We start from the raw sequence: 19,434 nt of genomic DNA on the forward strand, positions 1-19,434 counted from the left end.
TTTGGCCAAGTCGTAAACCTTGCAACAAAAAACCCAACCAAAGCAGCCCCTGCAATTAAAACTGGGTTCAGTGGAGACTTTCCGAGTTTTGCAGTGGAAAAACTTCCAAGATTCTGTCCACACTCCTGGGCTGGAGTTTGCTCAGTGCAGGGGACTGTGCAGGATTTTCCCCTGTAGTTGCCACCGTGAGCCCAGCTGAGATCTGTTTATCCTGTGGCCCCAAGCAGCACCGCAAAGGAAGCTCCCCTATCTGAATGCAGAGGGGACATGAGCCAGAACAGGGCGTGGTGGGGCTGCGGACAAGTAGACTGGGGTGGGTGACTGGACAATGACTGGGAGCCAGTGGGTTGGGAGGGGACACAGACAAATCTGATGAGCAGCCGGGGTTCAGGAGAAGAACTGGCTGGGCAAAGACTGGACGAAGAGCCAGAGGAGAAGATTAGTTGAGACAACCAGGGAGGGAACCTAGAGGCCTGAGGGAGCGTGGAAAAACTGGGGCAGACACAACCAAAACTGTACAGGCAGAGCCAGGAACATGACACAGGCCTGGCACAGTCTAGTTCAATAGCTGCTGCCTCAAACAGTTTGTCCTGAGCTGTTGCTAGAGGTGGAGGACACAAGAAAGCAGGGAAGGATGGCCCAGTGGTTAGGATTCTTCACCCCTGCTCTCCCGAATTCAAACCGACTTCCTAGGCACATGCCTCTTCTGAGTGCTTTGCTGACGGCCCGAAGTCGATGGGCAGGTGTTTAAAATTAAGCACATGTCTAAGGGCTCTGAAGGGATGATCCCGGATGGGTGTGGGAGGGCAGCATGGCACAGCAAGGGTTAACGCATGTTACCACCCCTAGAAGCACTGGCAAGGTCTTCCCGGCCTTTTTAAGATCTGGCCAAGTTCCTGTCCACACGGAGGGAGTGGCGAGGTTGGTAGCGCCAAGATAACAGGATCCCTGGGCTCTCCCCGCAGATACGGCTAATCATACAGCTCTGTAGCTGTGTCTGTATCTGCAGCAGAAGGCAGTCGGCCCCCCACCCCTCCCACCACACAATCCCCAAAGCCTGGCCTGCCCCCTCCTCCCAGCAGCCACCAGCCTGGGGGCAGGGTTTTCATCCCCCCACCTCATGACTCCAGGAAAGTTCTAATTTCGGGCAGCCAGGCTCAGCCGGTGCAGCACTTCGTTTAGCTTGGAGATCACAGACTGCTTTCAGATGCTGGGCATTTGAAACCCAGGGCTCCAGAGGGGCTTGGGAGCTGTTTCTTACACCAGCCGTGTAATGGGCTCTGGAGAGACTACAGAGCGTGGCCTACTGGTTAAAGCTAGGTCAGGACTCCTGGGTTCTATACCTGGCTCGGGGAGGGAAGCATGGGTTAGTGATTAAGAGCAGGAGACTGCAGGATGTAGTCACAGGTCTGCTACTGATTTGCTCTGCAGCCTTGGGCAAGTCACTTCCTTTCCCTGTGCCTCAGTTTACCCACCTGCAAAGGCGATGATCCAGAAGGGAGGGGAGAGCCTTCGCCCATTTGAGTGCTGAGATCTCCCCACATGAAAGGGGCCAAAGAGCTGGAAGGGGTCTAGCTAGTGTTACAGAAGCATCCTCAGGGCAGGGGGCAGAGAATGATATTCTTCGAAAGACCAGAAGTGGCATGGATTTGCCAGGGCACTTTCCTCTGTGCTAACATGGGTCCCCTGCCTAGCAGCCCATTTCCTCAGGCTGGCTGCATGTTGCCCAGCACCACCTGCTCCCTCCTTCCCTCCCCTCCCCAGTCATTCCCCTGACCCTACAGGCACAGGGCTCCGCTCCCATGGCACAGGCCCTGGAACACACATGCCCTATGGGACCAGATCTGTCAGTCTGTCTCTCTCTAATCTCATTGATTCCCTCTGTCCCTCTTCCTCAGCCTCCATTTCATGTGCGTGGGGTGCACACACACAGGGCCCTCCCCAGACTCTGCTTCTCCCACACTGCAGGGTGGTTTCTGCATTTCTGGTCTCCTAGATTTCCCGGTGCCTCCTCCAAGCCCAGCAGAGAGAGTCAGAGGAGCTCACGCACACCCTCCACCCCGGACCCATCTGAGCTGCCAAACAGAGAGGACTCGGGCACAGACTTCCTCTCTCCCGCCCCCTCCAGCTTTCTTTCTCCCCTGACTATTTTAAATAGCAGCCGTGTTGTGACATGGATGCAAGTCTCTGCTCCAGATGTCCAGCATCATCAATCCCAAACATTCACACCCCCCCCCCCAAATAAATCAGGAGTCAGCTCTCCAAGAAGCACAAGATCAGCTTAACAGTCACGATGTTTTAAGTGATAAACAAGGCCAATTCTTTTTGCACCCTGCTGTTGGAGCCTTTTGGAGTCTCATTTTCAACCTTCCTGCCATAACCAGTAGGGCTCGAGTCTTGTTATGTACAAGAAAAAAAAGCAAAAGCTGTGATTCTCCTCTGAACAACATGATTCAGGAGCTGGGGGCTTTAAGAAACACCCCCCACCCCAATCAAGAGAACTCCTGGAAGTTCTGGGGTTACAAAGCCAGAAGGAACCACTGTGACCATGCAGTCCCACCTGTGCATGACACAGGCCATAGGACTTCCCTGCATTACGTGGGCAACAGTCTCAGCCTGCATGACAGAGCTCTCCCCAAAGCAGATCCATCTGGTAGTTCAGTTTACCACAGCAGATTACATCAGCGCAAGTGCTGGTACCTACAAGAGCTGCTAATACCACAGCACCCCTTTATGGCCAAGGGTGACTGCATAGAAGCCCTCCCTCGGTTTCCACTTCTCAGCCAGCTGCATAGCACAGGCTAAAACCAAGGGATCCATGCAGGGAGTCCGTGGCAGAGCGGGGAACTGAACCCACGTCTTTGACAGCCTCCACTAGGGCCCTACCCACCAGCCCAGCCTTCCACGCCCACCCTGTCTTCTTTTCTCCACCACCTTTCCATAGCTACATATACTCACTACAGCCGCTGGGCCCTCCACCACCAGTCACCAACTAGAAGCCACCCTTCCACAGTAGCCCAGTCTAGAAGGGAGCGCCACAGAGCAGTTTTTCTGCCCAGTCCCTCTTACCTGGGGGTCGGTCAGTCAGTCTGTCCTCTGGCCTTTCCCTAGGGCCACCTTCTCTCAGGCTCAGAGAGGGCAGCAGGCAGAGGCCCTCTGCTGCTGTCCCAGTCTAGACTGCATCTGGGAGCAAACTCCACAGCCCAGTTCAGCAGACATGTGTTCTCAGGGCGCGTGGTAGATGCAGCCGAGACAAACCGCCTTCCTCTGTAGCGTGGGGCACTTGCTGGCAGATGCTCTGCACCTTGAAGCCTTTATACCATGATCTGAGGACTCCAATAACTCAGTCACAGGTTCGGGGGTCTACCACAGGAGTGGGGGTCTGTGGCCTGCATTGCTCCCATCTGACCTTAAAGTCTATGAGGAGCCTTCCTCTTGTCAACAAACAAACTTCCCTAGACCTCCACTGAAGTGTCTCACACTAGCAAGCCCTGCATTCTCACTCTCTCTTATTTATCCAAGAGGCCTGATTGAGTCACATGGCCCGTATCACCTGCCTGGGGAGGCCAGCGAGGTATGCTACAGGTGGGACTGAGTCAATCATCTCCCCTTAAAGGGCCAGCCAGCCTGTGACCATCCCCCTGGTACTACCGAGATGTCTTTTCCACCAAGGCCTGTCCTGAGCAGGGTTCCCTGATCCGGAGCCCGGCAGGGGGGCTATAAGACAAAGCCTCAGGTGAACAAGGCTCACCTGCTGTGTGTTCCTGTCTCACACTCACTGTCTGTACAGAAAGGTTCCCGTGTTGGGAGGGGCGTGATGGCTGAGCAGGGCCAGATGGCTGATTCCTCGCCCCTTCTACCAGCCGGCTCATCATCACAGACACACGCTGGTGTGACCCGGTGTATTGATAACCTCTCGGGCCAAATGAGTGACGGCAACATTGATTCGTGGATGATGCCCGGGTGTTTGCAGTCACTTATCCCTTCGTGGACACGGCGGGTCTTCCGTCCTTTCCACAGCTGCCACCAATGGAAAGAAACCGCCGGGGTCCCAAAGAACCATGTCTATGGGCCACACTGTAGTCCTACGCACGAGGGTGCGGATTGTAACATGCAGGGCTTTCAAATGGCTGTGGGGGTGTTTCCTGCTTCAAGTACGATTTTGTGTCCAGATCATAGAATCACAGAAGACGAGGGTTGGAAGGGACCTCAGAGGATCATCTAGTCCAACCCCCTGCTCAAAGCAGGACCAACCCCAACTAAACCATCCCCCACGGCAACTTGAGACCATTGCTCCTCGTTCTGTCATCTGCCACCACTGAGAACAGCCTAGCTCCATCCTCCCTGGAACCCCCTTTCAGGTAGTTGAAGGCTGCTATCAAATCCCCCCTCATTCTTCTCTTCTGCAGAGTAAACAAGCCTAGTTCCCTCAGCCTCTTCTCGTAAATCATGTGCTCCAGCCTCCTGATCATTTTTGTTGCCCTCCACTGGACTCTCTCCAGTTTGTCCACATCCTTCCTGGAGTGGGGGGCCCAAAACTGGACACAGTACTGCAGATGTGGCCTCACCAGTGCCGAATAGAGGGGAATAATCACTTCCCGCGATCTGCTGGCAATGCTCCTACTAATGCAGCCCAATATGCCATTAGCCTTCTTGGCAAGAAGGGCACACCTGCACAGAGCAGTACAGGTATTTTCCGGTCGCTCTCCCTCTGTGTCTGTCTGTCTGTCTCTGATCTTTGCTCCTCTCCGTTTCCTGGGCTCTGCCCATCCAGCCATTCGGCTGTGAGCCAGGAGCCCCGTGCTCACCTCGGGCAGAGACTGAGCTCCCGCAGCGCCCAGCTCCGGCTGCGCTGGACCGAGGTGACAGCCAGCTGCTGGCGCAGAGGTGGGGCTCGCCCATTGTGGCCCCTAAGCAGGAATATTTGGGGGGGGGGCCTCCCCGCACACAACACATACTAAAAAACACAAATGGGGGTCCCCTGGAGCTGCTCGGGGCCCTAAGCAATTGCTTAGTCTGCTCACACCTAGCGCCGGCTCTTGCTGATGTGTAATAAACCCCACTTGGAAGGGGTGCAAGAGAACTGCAGGTGCAGGGAGCGGGATGGGGTTGAGGCTGTACTCCTCTGCCATCAGTGACGTTGGGGTGGGGCTGGGGCTCCCTTGACTTCGGGGGGGTGACTCTAGGTTCACACGGCGGTGACTGAGAGCAGGATCCAGCCTGCTGGCTCGGTGTCTCTGATGTAACTGGCAGACATGGGTGGGCTGGGGCAAAATGCGGCTCTGAAATGCAGGATGGGGGAGTGGTGGTGGTGGTGGGGGGGGGGATTGGTGGAGGGCAAAGTGGGGAGGGGAGTCAGGTGGGGGAGGGGATGGCCTGGATCGCCCCCAACCCTGGTTGCATATTTTCCTTTGAAAGCATCTGTACCCGGTGAGGACTGAGCCTGCACCATGAGGATCACGGTGCTGGGGGCGCCCGAGCGGCCCTCGGGTCACATACAGAGCTCCAGGGCGGGTGTGAACGGCCTTCTGTTCACTCACCCCCCATTCGCCCACCCCCGGCACATCCCCCCCCCACACACCCACAGGGGCACCCCGGCCACCCACGCTCACACCAGGTCACTCACACGAATGAGTCGAGGGGCCACATCGCCTGACGTGCGTGGGTGGGGCCCCAGAGGCATGCGACACAGAAAGACGTGCACGCCTCGCACACAGGCTAGCTCACAATCTCACCCCCACACACAAAGGCAAGGCATGTGTGCATCGCTGGGCCACACCCACGCGGTCCCCCACGCACAGGCAGCGTGTGCACAGAGCTCACACACGTTCCGCCTACCTCTCCCCAGCCAAGCTGCAGAGAAGGCGCCGTATCAGCGCTGGCTTGTTCTCCTGTCTGGAAGAGATAGAACAAGGGGCACCCAGCTATGGGGTAGCTGGGACTCAGCTTTAAGGCCGCACAGAAAGCAGGGAGCGGCTTTGTAGCCTTTGTCCTGTGTTTTGCAGACACAAGTCGGCCATGTGGTTTAAAATAAGGGGCTGGTGCAAAACCAGTCTGTGCAGAATAGCATCATGCTGGCCAGGTTTTGTTCGCTTTTTCGTCAGCTGACGATCAGCGGGGTAGCTGAAATACGTTTTGTGTTTCGTGTACCTGTGAGGTGTGGCGAGTACAGCCTGCGAAATCTATAACAATTTGCACTGACACACATAGAATCATAGAAAATTAGGGTTGGAAGGGACCTCAGGAGGTCATCTAGTCCAACCCCCTGCTCAAAGCAGGACCAACCCCAACTAAATCATCTCAGCCAGGGCTTTGTCAAACCGGGCCTCGAAAATGTCTAAGGATGGAGATTCCACCACCTCCCTCGGTGACCCATTCCAGTGCTTTTCAACCACTGACTTCAAAGGGCTGTGCAGAGGTGGGGAAGTGGTAGCCTCGTTTTACAGGTGGGGAAACTGAGGCACGGAAAGGGGACATGATTTCTCTAAGGTTATGCAGGGTACAGCTGGGAATGGAACCCAGGAAACCCCCTATTCAGGCCACCATGCTGCCTCTCTCACCCTAGGAAAAATCCATAGTCGGTCAACCAAGCATGGATGACACACCAGCCCCAGGCATTTCGCAGATCAAGACATGGACACACAGGGAGGCTAATGACCCGGAATCACTGGGAAACCAAATCAACTTGGTCCCTTTGGGAAGCAGCCCACGGTCCCCTAGTAAGTCAGTGGCAGAGCCTATAATGCTATGTCCCCTGGACACGGTGGCATGGAGAGAACCTAGCGTTTGTGTTGGTTTTACTGGGGCGTCGGGCTGATCAGGGGAGGAGGGCTGGGTAGGGTTTGTATCGCTCTGCTATTGCTGCAAGAAGGGGCCAATATGGCAGGCACTGAGAATGAGCCCTAAGAAGCACTGATGAGTAGTCATCCGGGATCCAGTGGGTCCAGTAAATAGCAGCAGTTGAAGGGTGGGGCAGCTGAGCTTTCTGGGTACGTCCGGGCAGCCCGCAGCTGCTGGGCAGCTGAGCATTCTGGCCCTGCAGACTGTGGCTGGATTTTGCAGGGGGATGGAAGTTTTGTGCCAGCGGCGTAGTTCTCTGCCGAACTGAACATGGAAATAAATGATGTGATCAGCAGCGTGATTTCCTGTTATTTGTTCTCCTATTCAATTCAGTTTGCATTGCTCTTTCCCTGCATTTTGAGCGTGCCTCGGATTTTGTAATTAAGCGCCCATGTCTGCAGTGTGGAGATCGCCGTCAGGTCGGTGGCCATCTCTACATGAGTCACTCTCAGGTCTCGCACAGCCACACGGGCGGGGAAGGTCCTTTAGCGAGAAGAAATGGAAGCTCCCAGAATAATCTTGCAGTGTCGGGTGGATCCCCCGGCAGAGTCCAGGCTGCAAAATCACAGCCTACAAAAGGCTCTGGTTCTAGACACATTCAGGTAGAAAACACATGCCATGATACCGGACGTTCCAGGCACAGCCTGGTAGATCATACTTGCTCTGCTGCCAGCCGGGCAGGTAAAACACATCTAGAATGGTTGGCCGTAGGGCAGGGATGTCCTACCTGGATGGGACTGGACCATTCTGCAGCACAGCAGGGGTGTCCTACCTGGATGGGACTGGACCATTCTGCAGCACAGCAGGGGTGTCCTACCTGGATAGGGCTGGACCATTCAACCGCATGGCAGGTGTGTCCTGCCTAGATAGGGCTGGACCATTCGGCATCACAGCAGGGATGTCCTACCTGGATGTGCTATTTGTCAATACATTGGGTACACTGTGCCTTGACACCCCTAGAAGCTGTGGCTACACAGCAGGTACATCCGGGTGGAACACCCTGTTGTGATGGTGAATGTTTCAAACGCATCCAGGCAGAAGGTACCTAGGAACCGGCCCCAAAGCCCACGGAAGTCAATGGGAGGGTTTCCTTTGACGTTTAGTGGGCCACAGATCGGGCCTCGAGTGGACTACTGAACACTGCAGGTCCAAACAGCTGGTGTGATGCCATGCACACTGGCTGCGTGCTCTTGTCTCACTCATTCCACTGGGGTATTGCTGGATAACGGTGGGATGGACATGGCCAGTAAACACAGACACCGCTGTAGGGAAATCTGCAGGAGCTTGGCCATGGCTTCAAACGCGTCACAGAACAGCATGCCTCACCAGAAGCACTTTTTTTTTTTTTAAATAAACCAAATTCGAGAAGGGTTTCCTACCCCACATCCACCCAGGACTTTCCCCAAAGGGAATCCCCAGAAGGTTGTAAACAAGATATTGCAAGGACACAAGCTGGGACATCAACACGACCCACCAAAAAAAAAAGTGCATTAAACCTGATTTGCAAAAGTCAGTGAAGTTAGTAGTGGCGAGAGAGCCGGAGGCTCAGTGCAGCGGGCTGGGTACGGTGCAGGCAATGGACACGGGCAGGGAGGGGAAGTCTAGGTGCTGCAAGATGGTCTCTCCAGATAACGATGTTTACAGGGCCCCAGAGAGGGTGAATCTCTCGGCGGCAGGGGAGTGCACGGGGCTGGTGGGCCAGAGAGATTAGGGAGGTGGACATGACTCAGGAGTTTGAAGTGCCTGGGGCTCGATCTCAGGTCTCTTTACCATCTCCCCGGGTGGCAGGCTACCACAGCTGAGCCGGGGCTCCAGGAGGAGAATCCGGCTGTGGGGCTTTGGAAGCATCTCAGGATCCCACCGGGCACTGGTAGGTCAGTTTGCTGATTCTCTTGTCCTTGGGATGGTGCAGCTTGGAGAGCATGGCTGAGGGGGTGGGGAAAATGGGGTGGAGAGGGGTGTTGGGGTCTCCCACCTGGGGGAGAAGGGACACGAGGGCCTTTGTTTCTGGCTCACTGGTATCTCCAGAGGGAGTTGGCTTGGCAGAGGTTCTAGTGCAATGGCATCTTTCGGGATTGGACAGTCGCTAAGGAGACGTCCGCTCGGTCCCCGCTGCGAACTGACCTGGAGTCTGGCGAGCCCGTATGATGCCTTCACCCCTTGGACGCCGGTGGTTGGGGGGCTGCTCCGAAATCCTTGGCAGTGTTAGCCCCTATGCTAGCTGGACGCCAACTGGGGTCATTCCACCCCCTCTCCCCCAGATCCCTCCCCCACATTTCCTGCTGGAGACGGGGTCCTGCACTCAGAGGAGTGAGTTCGCAATGGTGTGTCCCTCAGGCAGCTGCCTAGCAGCGGCTGTGACTTTATGGACATGGCAGCTGTGCCGGGGTCACTGAGACGCCCCTCGGCGTGTAAAGAAGCTGGGGGGCTGGTCGCAGAGCTTTGCATGCAAGGGGCAGCGAAGAGCTCAGGCGAGCAGAGGGGAGGTTGCAGCTGCAGAAGCAGAGCTGGGTGGACAGCCTACCTGTGCGTGGAGTCCTCCTGGTGCAGATGGAGGGTCCGGGCGGGGTTGCAGGGCCCGGGGCTGGGGTTCTGAAGGAGAAAGGGGGAGCTGAGCACGCCATGCTGCTTGCCATGGCCTCCATCCAAAAGGAGGAAACCAACCAACTGCTGAGCTCGTGCGGCCGAGCCGTCCCCATGGCCTGGGGATCGGAGGGGCTGGTTGGATCTCGAGGGCTGGCTGACGCGGCTCGTGGCTCTGCCTTTGAAGCCTGGAGCTGGGGGCGGGGGGGAGCTGCGAATCACCCCAGCACGGCTTAGCTTGCATGGAGACGTGGTTCTCTGGCAGCCGCCCCAGCCCAGCGCCTGGGCTTGGGGTGGGGGCGAGGGAGCTGTCGTCTGGGCGAGTATCCTGAATTGGAAGGTCGATTGTTCAATGGCTGTTGCTTGTGAGGTGCCCAGAAAAGGGCATGGCTGAGAGATAGGAGCCGTCTCAGGGCTATATACTTGGCACTGGGGGTACAGATTCTATGTTGGGGGTCACAGGGCTATATATATTGGCACTGGAGGTATAGATTCTATACTGTAAGTCACAGGGCTAAATACAGTGGCACTGGGGGGTATAGATTCTATGTTGGGGGTCACAGGGCTATATACATTGGGGGTAAGTCACGGGGGTCTAGGGCTGTATACTGTGGCACTGGGGGGTATAGATTCTATGTTGGGGGTCACAGGGCTATATACGGTGGCACTGGGGGTATAGGTTCTATACTGTAAGTCACAGGGCTATATACGGTGGCACTGGGGGTGTAGGTTCTCTACTGGGAGCCACCGAGCGATATATTGCAGCAGGGAGGGGTATAGGGGCCATGCTGTGGCTCGCTGATCTGGATTGTGGCCAGAGGTAGAGGTTTTCTACTATGGGTCTCAGTGCCAGAGTCTGTACCTTGCTAGTCACCGGCAGTAGCCTGTGTCTGCGCTGGCTGGTTTAATGGGCAGCGTCTCAGGGAAGGCACGGTGCTGCTCCACCTTTGGGGATTCCTGACGCTGGGCTCATGGGGACATTGCCCGTAACAAGGGGATGGCCTCAGGTTCGTGCTGACTCCCTGGGCTGGGACGGGAGGACCGTGGGTTGGCTGCACAGAGGGGCTCACCCGTGGACTATCAGCGTGGTGCAGAACCCAGCAGCCAGGTGCTGATGCAATATTCCCCTTCCCCTGCACTGCTCCCTACGCAGCTGATCCTGGGGGAACGGTGCCAGCGCCGTGTTGCTGTGCCCCGCCTCAAAGGGCCTCCAATGCCTGTGACTCCAAAGCGTTTCGCAAATGGAGCTTGCTGCGCCCACTGCTGAAATGCACCCAGCTCTGGGGTGGGGTGTGCAGCTGTCCTACAGAGCACAGCCATGCCGCACGAGAGGCTCGGGGCAAAGGTGGAAGGAGCTGAGGGAATTTAGAGAGGCACAGTCAGAAGCGGGGATGGGGGTTAACACCGCCCATGGCGCCGTTAAGGATCACACAAGGCCGGATTTGAGCAGGCGTCTCCCGAAGCAGAGCACCCCCTGGCAGCAAGCAGGGGCTTGGCTCAGACGGCAAAGTGCCCTCTGCTGAGTCACTCCCTGCAGCCCCCGGAGATTTCCAACCGTAGCCACAAAGCGCGCACCCAGGGAATGCTTCCTGCTCGTGAGGGGCTCTCCTGGGGCAGGTCTTGTGTCACCACCGTGCGAGCTCATGGCTCACTGCCACTCACTGTGCCCCAGGTCCTGTCTGCACACGCCAGCACACAGATCCCCCCCAGCACGCAGAGCTGCTGTTCTCCCTGCATCACGCATGCCACCAGGCAGACAACACAGGGCAGGACCCCGAACGCATCCCTACCCCTTTCCCCCTCTAGCCCACCGGCCACCTAGCAGGCTAGCCACGTCTACAATGAGTTCTCCTGATGGTCCCGCCCCGGGATATTTATCCTGCGTTTTCCCTGTGTTTGCCCCACCCCCTTACAAGGCTGCAGCGAGTTTGCTATTCATCTGCACTATCCTGTGACAGGGACCCTCCAGTCTCCTTCTGTGACCACCCACCCTTCCCCACCGCCCACCTGGGCAATGCCTCTCCTATTGGCTGGTAGCCAGAACCAGGGTGGGGGAAGCCCAGTTATCCGACCCAGGACCTCCTCCTGTCCATATGTTCAGGGTTTGCCAGAGCCAGGCACTGCCATGCAGGGAATCGATGGGCCACTGAAAATAAATCCCAGAGACAACCCGACCCAGCGCCCAGATCCACCCCCTGCTCCTGCCTCTCTGAGACAGGCTGACAGGCTAACGCCAGACTAGCTGGGCCCACAACTTTAGAGGCCACCCACAGGAGAGGAGCGGTCTAGGGCCGGGCCCAGCCAGCTCTGACAACGGGAAAGGCCGGGGACTCAGTCTTCAGGCAAGCGTGAGCCAGTGGTTTAGCGTGTGTTTGTGTCGCCTTCTAGTGGCGGATCCCAGCTGCTGCACTAGCCGGCTGCTTTTCCCTGAACGGTCGGTCGCAGGTTTGAGTCTCACCGGCGAGCAGAGCGTCTATACAGCGGGCACAGCGTGTCACCCAAAGCACATGCGGCTGTGTTTCAACAGGGCTTCCAATAAACGGGCTTCAAAGGCAGGTCCGCCGGCCTGGAGCCAAAGCCGTGTCAGAACCCAAAAGTGGCTCGATCAGTGAGGAAGCAGACGCCCTAAGCTGTGCGTAGAAACGGGCACCGACTGTTTGCTTTAGCTTTGGCGCTGGCTGGCTAAGACCTACCGCAAACCAGTTTAGCTGGAACCACAATGTGCCGAGGACACAGGGTTAGAGCAGGGGCGGGGATATGAAGTCTCCCAGTTTTGGGTGTGCAGGATCCGGTATGATCTGTTAGAGAAATGAGCTGGCGTTCGGATATTTGCTGCCGGATCCAGGTCTGAATTGGCCCTATACTCTGGCGCTCCTCCCACTTCTGTTACAGGGGGTGTAGCAGGGACTGGAAGAGCTGGGTTCGAATCCAAACTCCCCCGTAGTTCAGGGTTTGTGGATCCAAGGGCTGGTTTGGGCAGGTCTCGATGGCCTCTTCAACACACAGACTCATAGAAGATGAGGGTTGGAAGACACCTCAGGAGGGATCTAGTCCCACCCCCGGCTCAAAGCAGGACTAACCTCAGCTAAATCATCCCAGCCAGGGCTTTGTCAAGCCACAGCTTAAAAACCTCTAAGGATGGAGATTCCACCACCTCCCTAGTAACCCATTCCAGTGCTTCACCATCCTTCTAGTGAAAAACGTTTTCCTAACAGCCAACCTAGACCTCCCCCCCCTGCAATTTGGCAAGTTGCACCTGTTTAATCTAAATTTTTTTTTTCAAGTGATTTAGTTAAACCGGCGCACACCTGTCTGCACACTCCTTCATTGGTTTACGAGCGGTTTCTTTTGGTTTTGCTTGAACTTGTTCCAAATCAGCTTAAACTAAACCAGAGTAAACCTGGAGTAAACCAAAGTTGGAGCGTCCACACAACCTTTGGCATGGGTTTCAAACCTGGTTTCAAACCCCATCTGAAGTTAAACCGGTGCCACTCTGCATGTAACCAAGCCCTAGTCTGACCCTACATTCGACCCCCAGTTCAGAGGCCAATGCAGACACGGCCTAAACGCGTTGCCTCAGTGCATTCAACCCCTCTGCAGCCCAAGGTGGGACACCCTGGGGAGCTGTGGGTTGGCACGCCACGCTCACCTCTAGTGGGGACAGGCTGAGTGACCCTGAGCAAACCGCTGCGCCTCTTTTCCCCTGTTGTTACCTTAAACGTCACCTTCAGCGTAGCAAACCCCCTGCATTTGGAGTGGGAAGCACCCCCCCAGCGTGTCACAGGAGTGAGTGACTCCTGCGTGGGACTCGGGGGAGTGGGCACAGGGACACGTCCCCCTCCCCCAGAAGCGTGCTAACTGCAAGCCTCAAAATAAACAGTTTGCAAGAAGGCTCAGCTGGAAACAGAAACACCTTCTGCACGTGGGCGGCAGTCGGCCGGGATGGACAGATGGCGCCAGGAACTGGTGCGCTTCTTACAGTGCCCACCGCTGGCTCCAGCAAAGAATTCAGAGCTTTATTATAAGCATCCCTTGAGCCCAGCAGAGATCAGGGCCTGACATGCCAGGGGTGCACAGGCAGACTGAGAGACAGCCCCTGCCCCAAAGAGCTTCCAGGCTCAAATCCTCAAAGATACATAGGCGTCTAACTCCCCTAGAAATCACTGGGAATTAGGCACCTAAATAGCTTTGAAGATCTGGGCCTTACCGTCTAAAGAGATCAAGCAGACAATGGATTATTCTGCCTACTGCACAGATGGGGAATGGAGGCCCAGCGAGATGGAAGGCTGGGTTTCCAGGGTGGGTTTGGAAAATCTGGCACTTGGAGTTTTGCCCAGGGTCACACTGGGAGCCGTGGTAGGGCTAGGAATTGAGCCCCAGTCTCCTGAATCCCAGCTCAGTGCCTTATCCCCCAAAGCAGCCCTTCCCCCATAGCCAGCTGTGTACCTGCAGAATAGGCACGGATCCATTACTGGTCCTATGCTCTGGGATGCTGCCGAGAGGGCCAGGAGATCCTGGTGTGAGCCATGAATGTTGGGGAGCAGGGGCTGCCGTAAACAACCCCCACAAACTGGTATCCTGCCGAGGCGGGGTGGGGATCCGTGGGTGGGCTGTGCCTACCTTCTTCACGTTGTTCCTGCCCTTCCTAACGTGCATTTCTTCCCTTTGAATTTCCAGAGCGTTGGGCCCCACCGGGTTATGCTGCTTCCGGGCTGACAGGTGGGACAGAGCCAGAGACGCAGACAGAGGGACAATGGAGGGACCCATGGAGGTTCGTGGTGAAAGCCAGACGATATCACGGCTCCACTCAACCCAGCCTGCCATGCTGCTGCCTGCCTTCCTCTGGGGAATCCCTGCACTGACACCCGGCATTGCACTGGGTTACCCTCCCCCCGCGGGGAATCCCTGCACAGACACCTGGCATTGCACTGGGCTGGCATTGCACTGGGCCCTCCCCCCGGGGAATCCCTGCACAGACACCCGGCATTGCACTGGGCTACCCTCCCCCCGCGGGGAATCCCTGCACAGACACCCGGCATTGCACTGGGCTACCCTCCCCCCGCGGGGAATCCCTGCACAGACACCCGGCATTGCACTGGGCTACCCTCCCCCCGCGGGGAATCCCTGCACTGACACCTGGCATTGCACTGGGCTACCCTCCCCCACGGGGAATCCCTCCACAGACACCCGGCATTGCACGGGGCTACCCTCCCCCACGGGGGGAGTCACATCAAAGCACCCCTCTGTACCCCGGAGTAGATATGACACTGGACCCCACACTGGGTCTCAGCCCCGGGGCCCAGGGAATACAGCTGCTCAGGCTGTCCCGGCCCACACAAGCAGGGTTAGTGAGCATGACAGGTGTTCTCCTTCCTCCCCTTAGGAGGACTATGAAGCTGAGATGATGAGCAGGTTGGAGGAGGAGGGCTACAAGGACCTCGAACTGGGGCAATCGCAGACGTCACTCGCACAAAGCAGTGAGTAACCCAAATGCTCACAGGTCATCAAGGCTGACTGGGGGTGGCGGGGTAGAGTTCCCGTGCAATGGGAGGTGGTGCCAGGACATTCCCATCACCACCGACAGCTGTGTGCAGCACTGCAGGGGAGGTGATGCCATAAGGGTCCTCAGTGCACATGCTTCAGGGCATGTGCTGATTGCCTGGGGTGAGGTCAGGAAGGAATTCCCAGCCCTCCTGTGTCACCCCCCGAAGCTCGGTGCATTAGGAAGGGTTCTGATGCCCTCATGGGCCACTGCAGGATCTGGGGTGCCTGGCCAGAGGGACCATCTCTGCTACGAACGCCCTGCGCTCCTGGGGGGCCTTATCGAGCAGATGTGGTGAACTCCAGTACAGCAGTGAGTTAGGTCAGTTATGGAGGACTTCCACACCCTCCGACACATCAGGCGCTGGCTACAGCTGGAGATGGGATATCAGGCTAGAGTGACCAACGGTTTGATCTAGTACCTGGGAAATCCTATGGCCCTTGGGACTGTGTCTGGCTGTTATGGCGAAGTGGGCTCCGGGATCCCAGGGTACGGGGTTATGCTCTATACACAGGGTTTGTGCGCCAAGCATGGGGTTATGATGTTGTGTGTATAGTCTGGAAACTTTGCATATATGGTGTGTGTCTATAGAGAGAGAATCATAAAATGTGGGGCTGGAAGAGACCTCGAGACGTCATCAAAACCAGCCCCCCTGCACTGAGCTAGGACCAAGCAAACCCAGACGATCCCCGACCGGGGTTTGTCCCACCTGTTCTTAAAAACCTCCAGTGACTGGTCGGGGACTCCACAACCTTCCTGGGAAGCTTCACTACCCTTATTCCAGAGCTTCATTACCCTTATCGTCAGGAAGCGTTGCCTGATATCTAACCTAAATCTCCCTCGCTGCCGATTAAGCCCGTTACGTCTTGTCTGATCTCCAGTGCACATGGAGAACAACTGATCACCGGCCTCTTTATAATGTTCTTGCAGACTGTTGTCAGGTTCCTCCCTCAGCCTGATTTTCTCAAGGCTAAACATGCCCAGTTGTGGTTTTTTTTGATCTTTCCTCCCAGGTCAGGATTTCTCAACCTTTCACCATTTGAGTGTATAGATCTATATCTATAGGGCCGGTGGACGTCCGTCTCCTCTCTTTGCCTGCCCACCAGCCCCCCCTCCTTGTGGTTTGCTCCCCGCCCCCCAGTCCCACATGGTCTCCCCTTTGCACTTTGCGGCTCCTTCCATCTGATGTAGTCCCCAAAATACGCACTGCGGAAAAACGGGTTAACTTCACCATGAGAGTTACACAAATTCACTAAGAAACATTTGGCCAGCTTAGAATTTGGTGGAATAGATTTATTACAGGTCTGTGGAGAATACGTCAGTTGCAGAAATATCTAGGAAACATAGAGATGGGTGTAGGGAGAGGGGATGTTAGAAATAGCCAAGGCAGAGATGAATTGGTGGGCAGAGTGCGGGGGGGGGGGGGTGTTCATAGGTGCATAATAAATGCAATCTATCATATAGATAGCCTCAGGAGATTGTTACTGCATGGGGGGGCATACAAACACAGAGGGAGAGGAAAGCAGGATAGTCTAGTGCAGTGGTTCTCAACCTGGGGGTACGCAGAGGTCTTCCAGGGAGTACATCAACTTCTCTAGGTATTTGCCTAGTTTTACAACAGGCTCCATCAAAAGCACCAGCGAAGTCAGCGCACTCTAACATTTCAGCATGGACTCCTGCCCCTTCGTGGCCGTTAATGATCCCCTGGCACTTTTTCTTACGAGCAAGCGTATTCTGCACTGGTTTCCTCATTAAATGCCAGCTTGGGTGATTACATTTACCCACCAGCATTTCCTGCAGCTGTTTGCTGTTGGAATCAGGGTTCTTCTTGACGTCTGGTCCTCAACTGCTGGGCAGAGCTGCTGTGTTCCACCCCAGAGGTGGCTGCATTCCTCTGGCAGGTGGAAAGACTCCTAGGCCTGTCACAAGGTTTAATGGATTAACTCCTGGAAAGCACTTTGTGGTCCTTCGATGAAAGCAGAAGGGCAAACTGTGATGTGAGACTGGCCATGCTGGGTCAGACCAATGGTCCATTTAGCCCAATATCCTGGCTTTGACAGAGGCTTCAGAAGGAATGAACTGAACAGGGCAATTCTGAGTGCTCCACCCCCTGTCCGCCAGTCCCAGCTTCTGACAGGTGGAGGTTTAGGGGCACCAGCGGCAAGGGATTGCATCCCTGACTGTCTTGGCTAAGAGCCACTGATAGACCTGCCCTCCGGGAACCGCTCTGAAACCTGTCATATTTTTGGCCTTCACAACATCCCCTGCCAACAAGTCCCACAGGTTGACTGTGCGTTGTGTGAAGCACTTGCTTAATGTCTGTTTTAAACCTGCCCCCTATTAATTTCATCAGGTGACCCCTAGTTCTTGTGTTCTGTGAAGGGGTAAATAACGCTTCCCTGTTCACTTTCTTCACTCCAGTCATGATTTTACAGACCTCCATCGTATCCCCTCCTCAGTCGTCTCTTTTCTAAGCTGAACAGTCCCCGTCTTTTTAGTCTCGCCTCATACAGAAGCTGTTCCATCACCGTGATCCTTTCACGGTGCCCTTCTCTGCACCTTTTCCTATTCCAATGCTAGTTCTGGAATGATTCAAGCCCCAGAACGAAGGTTATTAGTTTCGTAATGAGCCCAAAATGAAAGGAACCCATGGGCGCATGAAGTCCTTTTTAATGGATGATGCAGTTCAATCGGTGCGTCCAGGCCATTTCTAAAAGATTCATGCCATGAGCCTCATTCAATGCAAACAGCTTGAATCATCTCTCAGAGGCCTCTTTGGCCTATAAATATCTATCATGATGCTTTGGCACCAGAGTACGCTTGGTGTGGTCCTTGTTTACTCATTCAGATGGTATTTATGTGCTTTCTAATGTGCTCTGATCTCGGAAGGACGATAATTCAGCAAGAATGAAGGAGATTGCATGCACCGCTGGCCCGCTGATAACTTGGGCAGTCCAGAGCCTGAATTATTTCCACCTCTCCCATTACTTTCTTGGGGCTCGCTCCTGGGTACCAGGCGATGCTGGGGAGCAGCCCAGAGGCACAAAGATACTCAAAGGTGGGACCCGGCGGCTTTGCCTAGATGGAGGTTTGAGTCTGAAAGCAGCCCCACCGGTTCAGTCTCCGCAGCACCATCTGTTGGGGGCTCGCCAAAGCCGCTATTTTTTGAGTGCCAGACACGGCTGCGACATCTGTCACCCCATTGATCGCCAGGGTTGATTCGGCTGATCTGGCTGGCTAGGCGGGGGTCCCCTTCCTCCCTCATTGCTCCATGTGTGTCCCTCCCGAAGCTGCGTGCTCGGTCAAAGAGGACGACCTTCCCAGACAGAGGAGTACCGTCCTTCGGTCAAGGGTATACGGTAGCTGCGTTCCCTTGCTAGAACCTCCAGACATTTTGTCACTATTATTTTTATTAATTGGCATTGCAGTAGGGTCTAGAGCCCCCAGCCAGCATCAGGCTAGGCCATTGCGCTAGGCACTGTACAGACACATAGCAAGAGTCAGAATGTATAGTCTATATAGACAAGAGAAATGGTGGGAAGGGACACAGAGAGATGACATGAACTGCCCAGGGTCAGGCACAAATAACCCTCAAAGCTTTCCTGCCAGAGGCAGGTTGTCATTCTACAGGCTGAGGCAGAAGGGTGAAGTGATTTGCCCAAGGGCACAGATCAAGTCAGTGGCAGAGACACACTTAGACCGGAGAGGAGCTTTTGGCAACCAGACCTGTGCTCAGATCACTCGGCCACATTCACAGGTGCGTGCCGCTGCCCTTGACTGTAAAGTTTACCATCCTGAAGCAGTCACGCAGCCCTGGGAAAAGGGATCCAGAGAACAGGGACGCAGCCTGGCAGTTTGCAAGTCGGACATCCGCCTCCACGCAGGGCATTTGCGGATCCTGCGCGGATGGGCGGCTTTTCCTCCGGCTCCCCCCACAGCAGCTGGGGGTGCATAAAGGAGGGTGGAGAGGGTGCCCCATGGCAAGGCTGGGTGAAATCAGAGGTAGGATGGCAGCAGGTAGCTAAGAGGGCAGAAAGCACGTGGGAACGTCTGTGATGGGGTGAGGGTGTGTGGGCGAGTTCAGATCGAAGCATGGGCCTGAGTCAGTGATCACTGAAGCCAATGCAAAGCATGGCCATGTCCTAGGTGGACTTTGGATCATGCCATCTAGGGAAGGATTTGCCACAGATCCAGGCACTGATTGAGACGAGGGGTGGGCCTGGCTTTGATCACCCCAGCCCTTTGGGGAAGTGACTGATCCAGATCCAGACTTTGTGACTGACCCGCTGTCGCGGTCTCCAATGGAGCCAAACCCGGGTTGGAACCTCCCACTCCCTGGGGCAGTGCGGATCTGGAGCCACACTCTGATGCAAAACGGGGTCCCCCAAACCCACTAGTATCTTCCCAGGGAGGCAGAGACTCGGCGGCCTGAAAAGCAGGAGGAACCCGCATGGGCGGAAAGAGGGAGG

At 55.7% G+C, this 19,434-nt stretch overlaps 1 protein-coding gene across 2 annotated transcripts in view; it reads left to right on the plus strand.

Annotated features, from left to right (window-relative positions):
* Positions 1-8,627: 8,627 nt before the first annotated feature.
* SLC4A1 (solute carrier family 4 member 1 (Diego blood group)) overlaps positions 8,628-19,434 on the plus strand; it is a 36,588-nt gene continuing 25,781 nt past the window's right edge. For both annotated transcript variants that reach the window (XM_067541053.1, XM_067541052.1), the window contains exons 1-3: positions 8,628-8,710; positions 14,101-14,194; positions 14,807-14,900. In XM_067541053.1, coding sequence (XP_067397154.1) covers positions 14,177-14,194; positions 14,807-14,900 — 112 coding nt within the window. In that variant the 5' untranslated portion in view covers positions 8,628-8,710; positions 14,101-14,176. The remainder of the gene's footprint in view (positions 8,711-14,100; positions 14,195-14,806; positions 14,901-19,434) is intronic.

Source organism: Emydura macquarii, unplaced genomic scaffold (assembly GCF_026122565.2).
Source record: "Emydura macquarii macquarii isolate MOO-44397 ecotype Brisbane River unplaced genomic scaffold, CSIRO-AGI_Emac_v2 contig_629, whole genome shotgun sequence".
Taxonomy (NCBI): domain Eukaryota; kingdom Metazoa; phylum Chordata; order Testudines; family Chelidae; genus Emydura; species Emydura macquarii.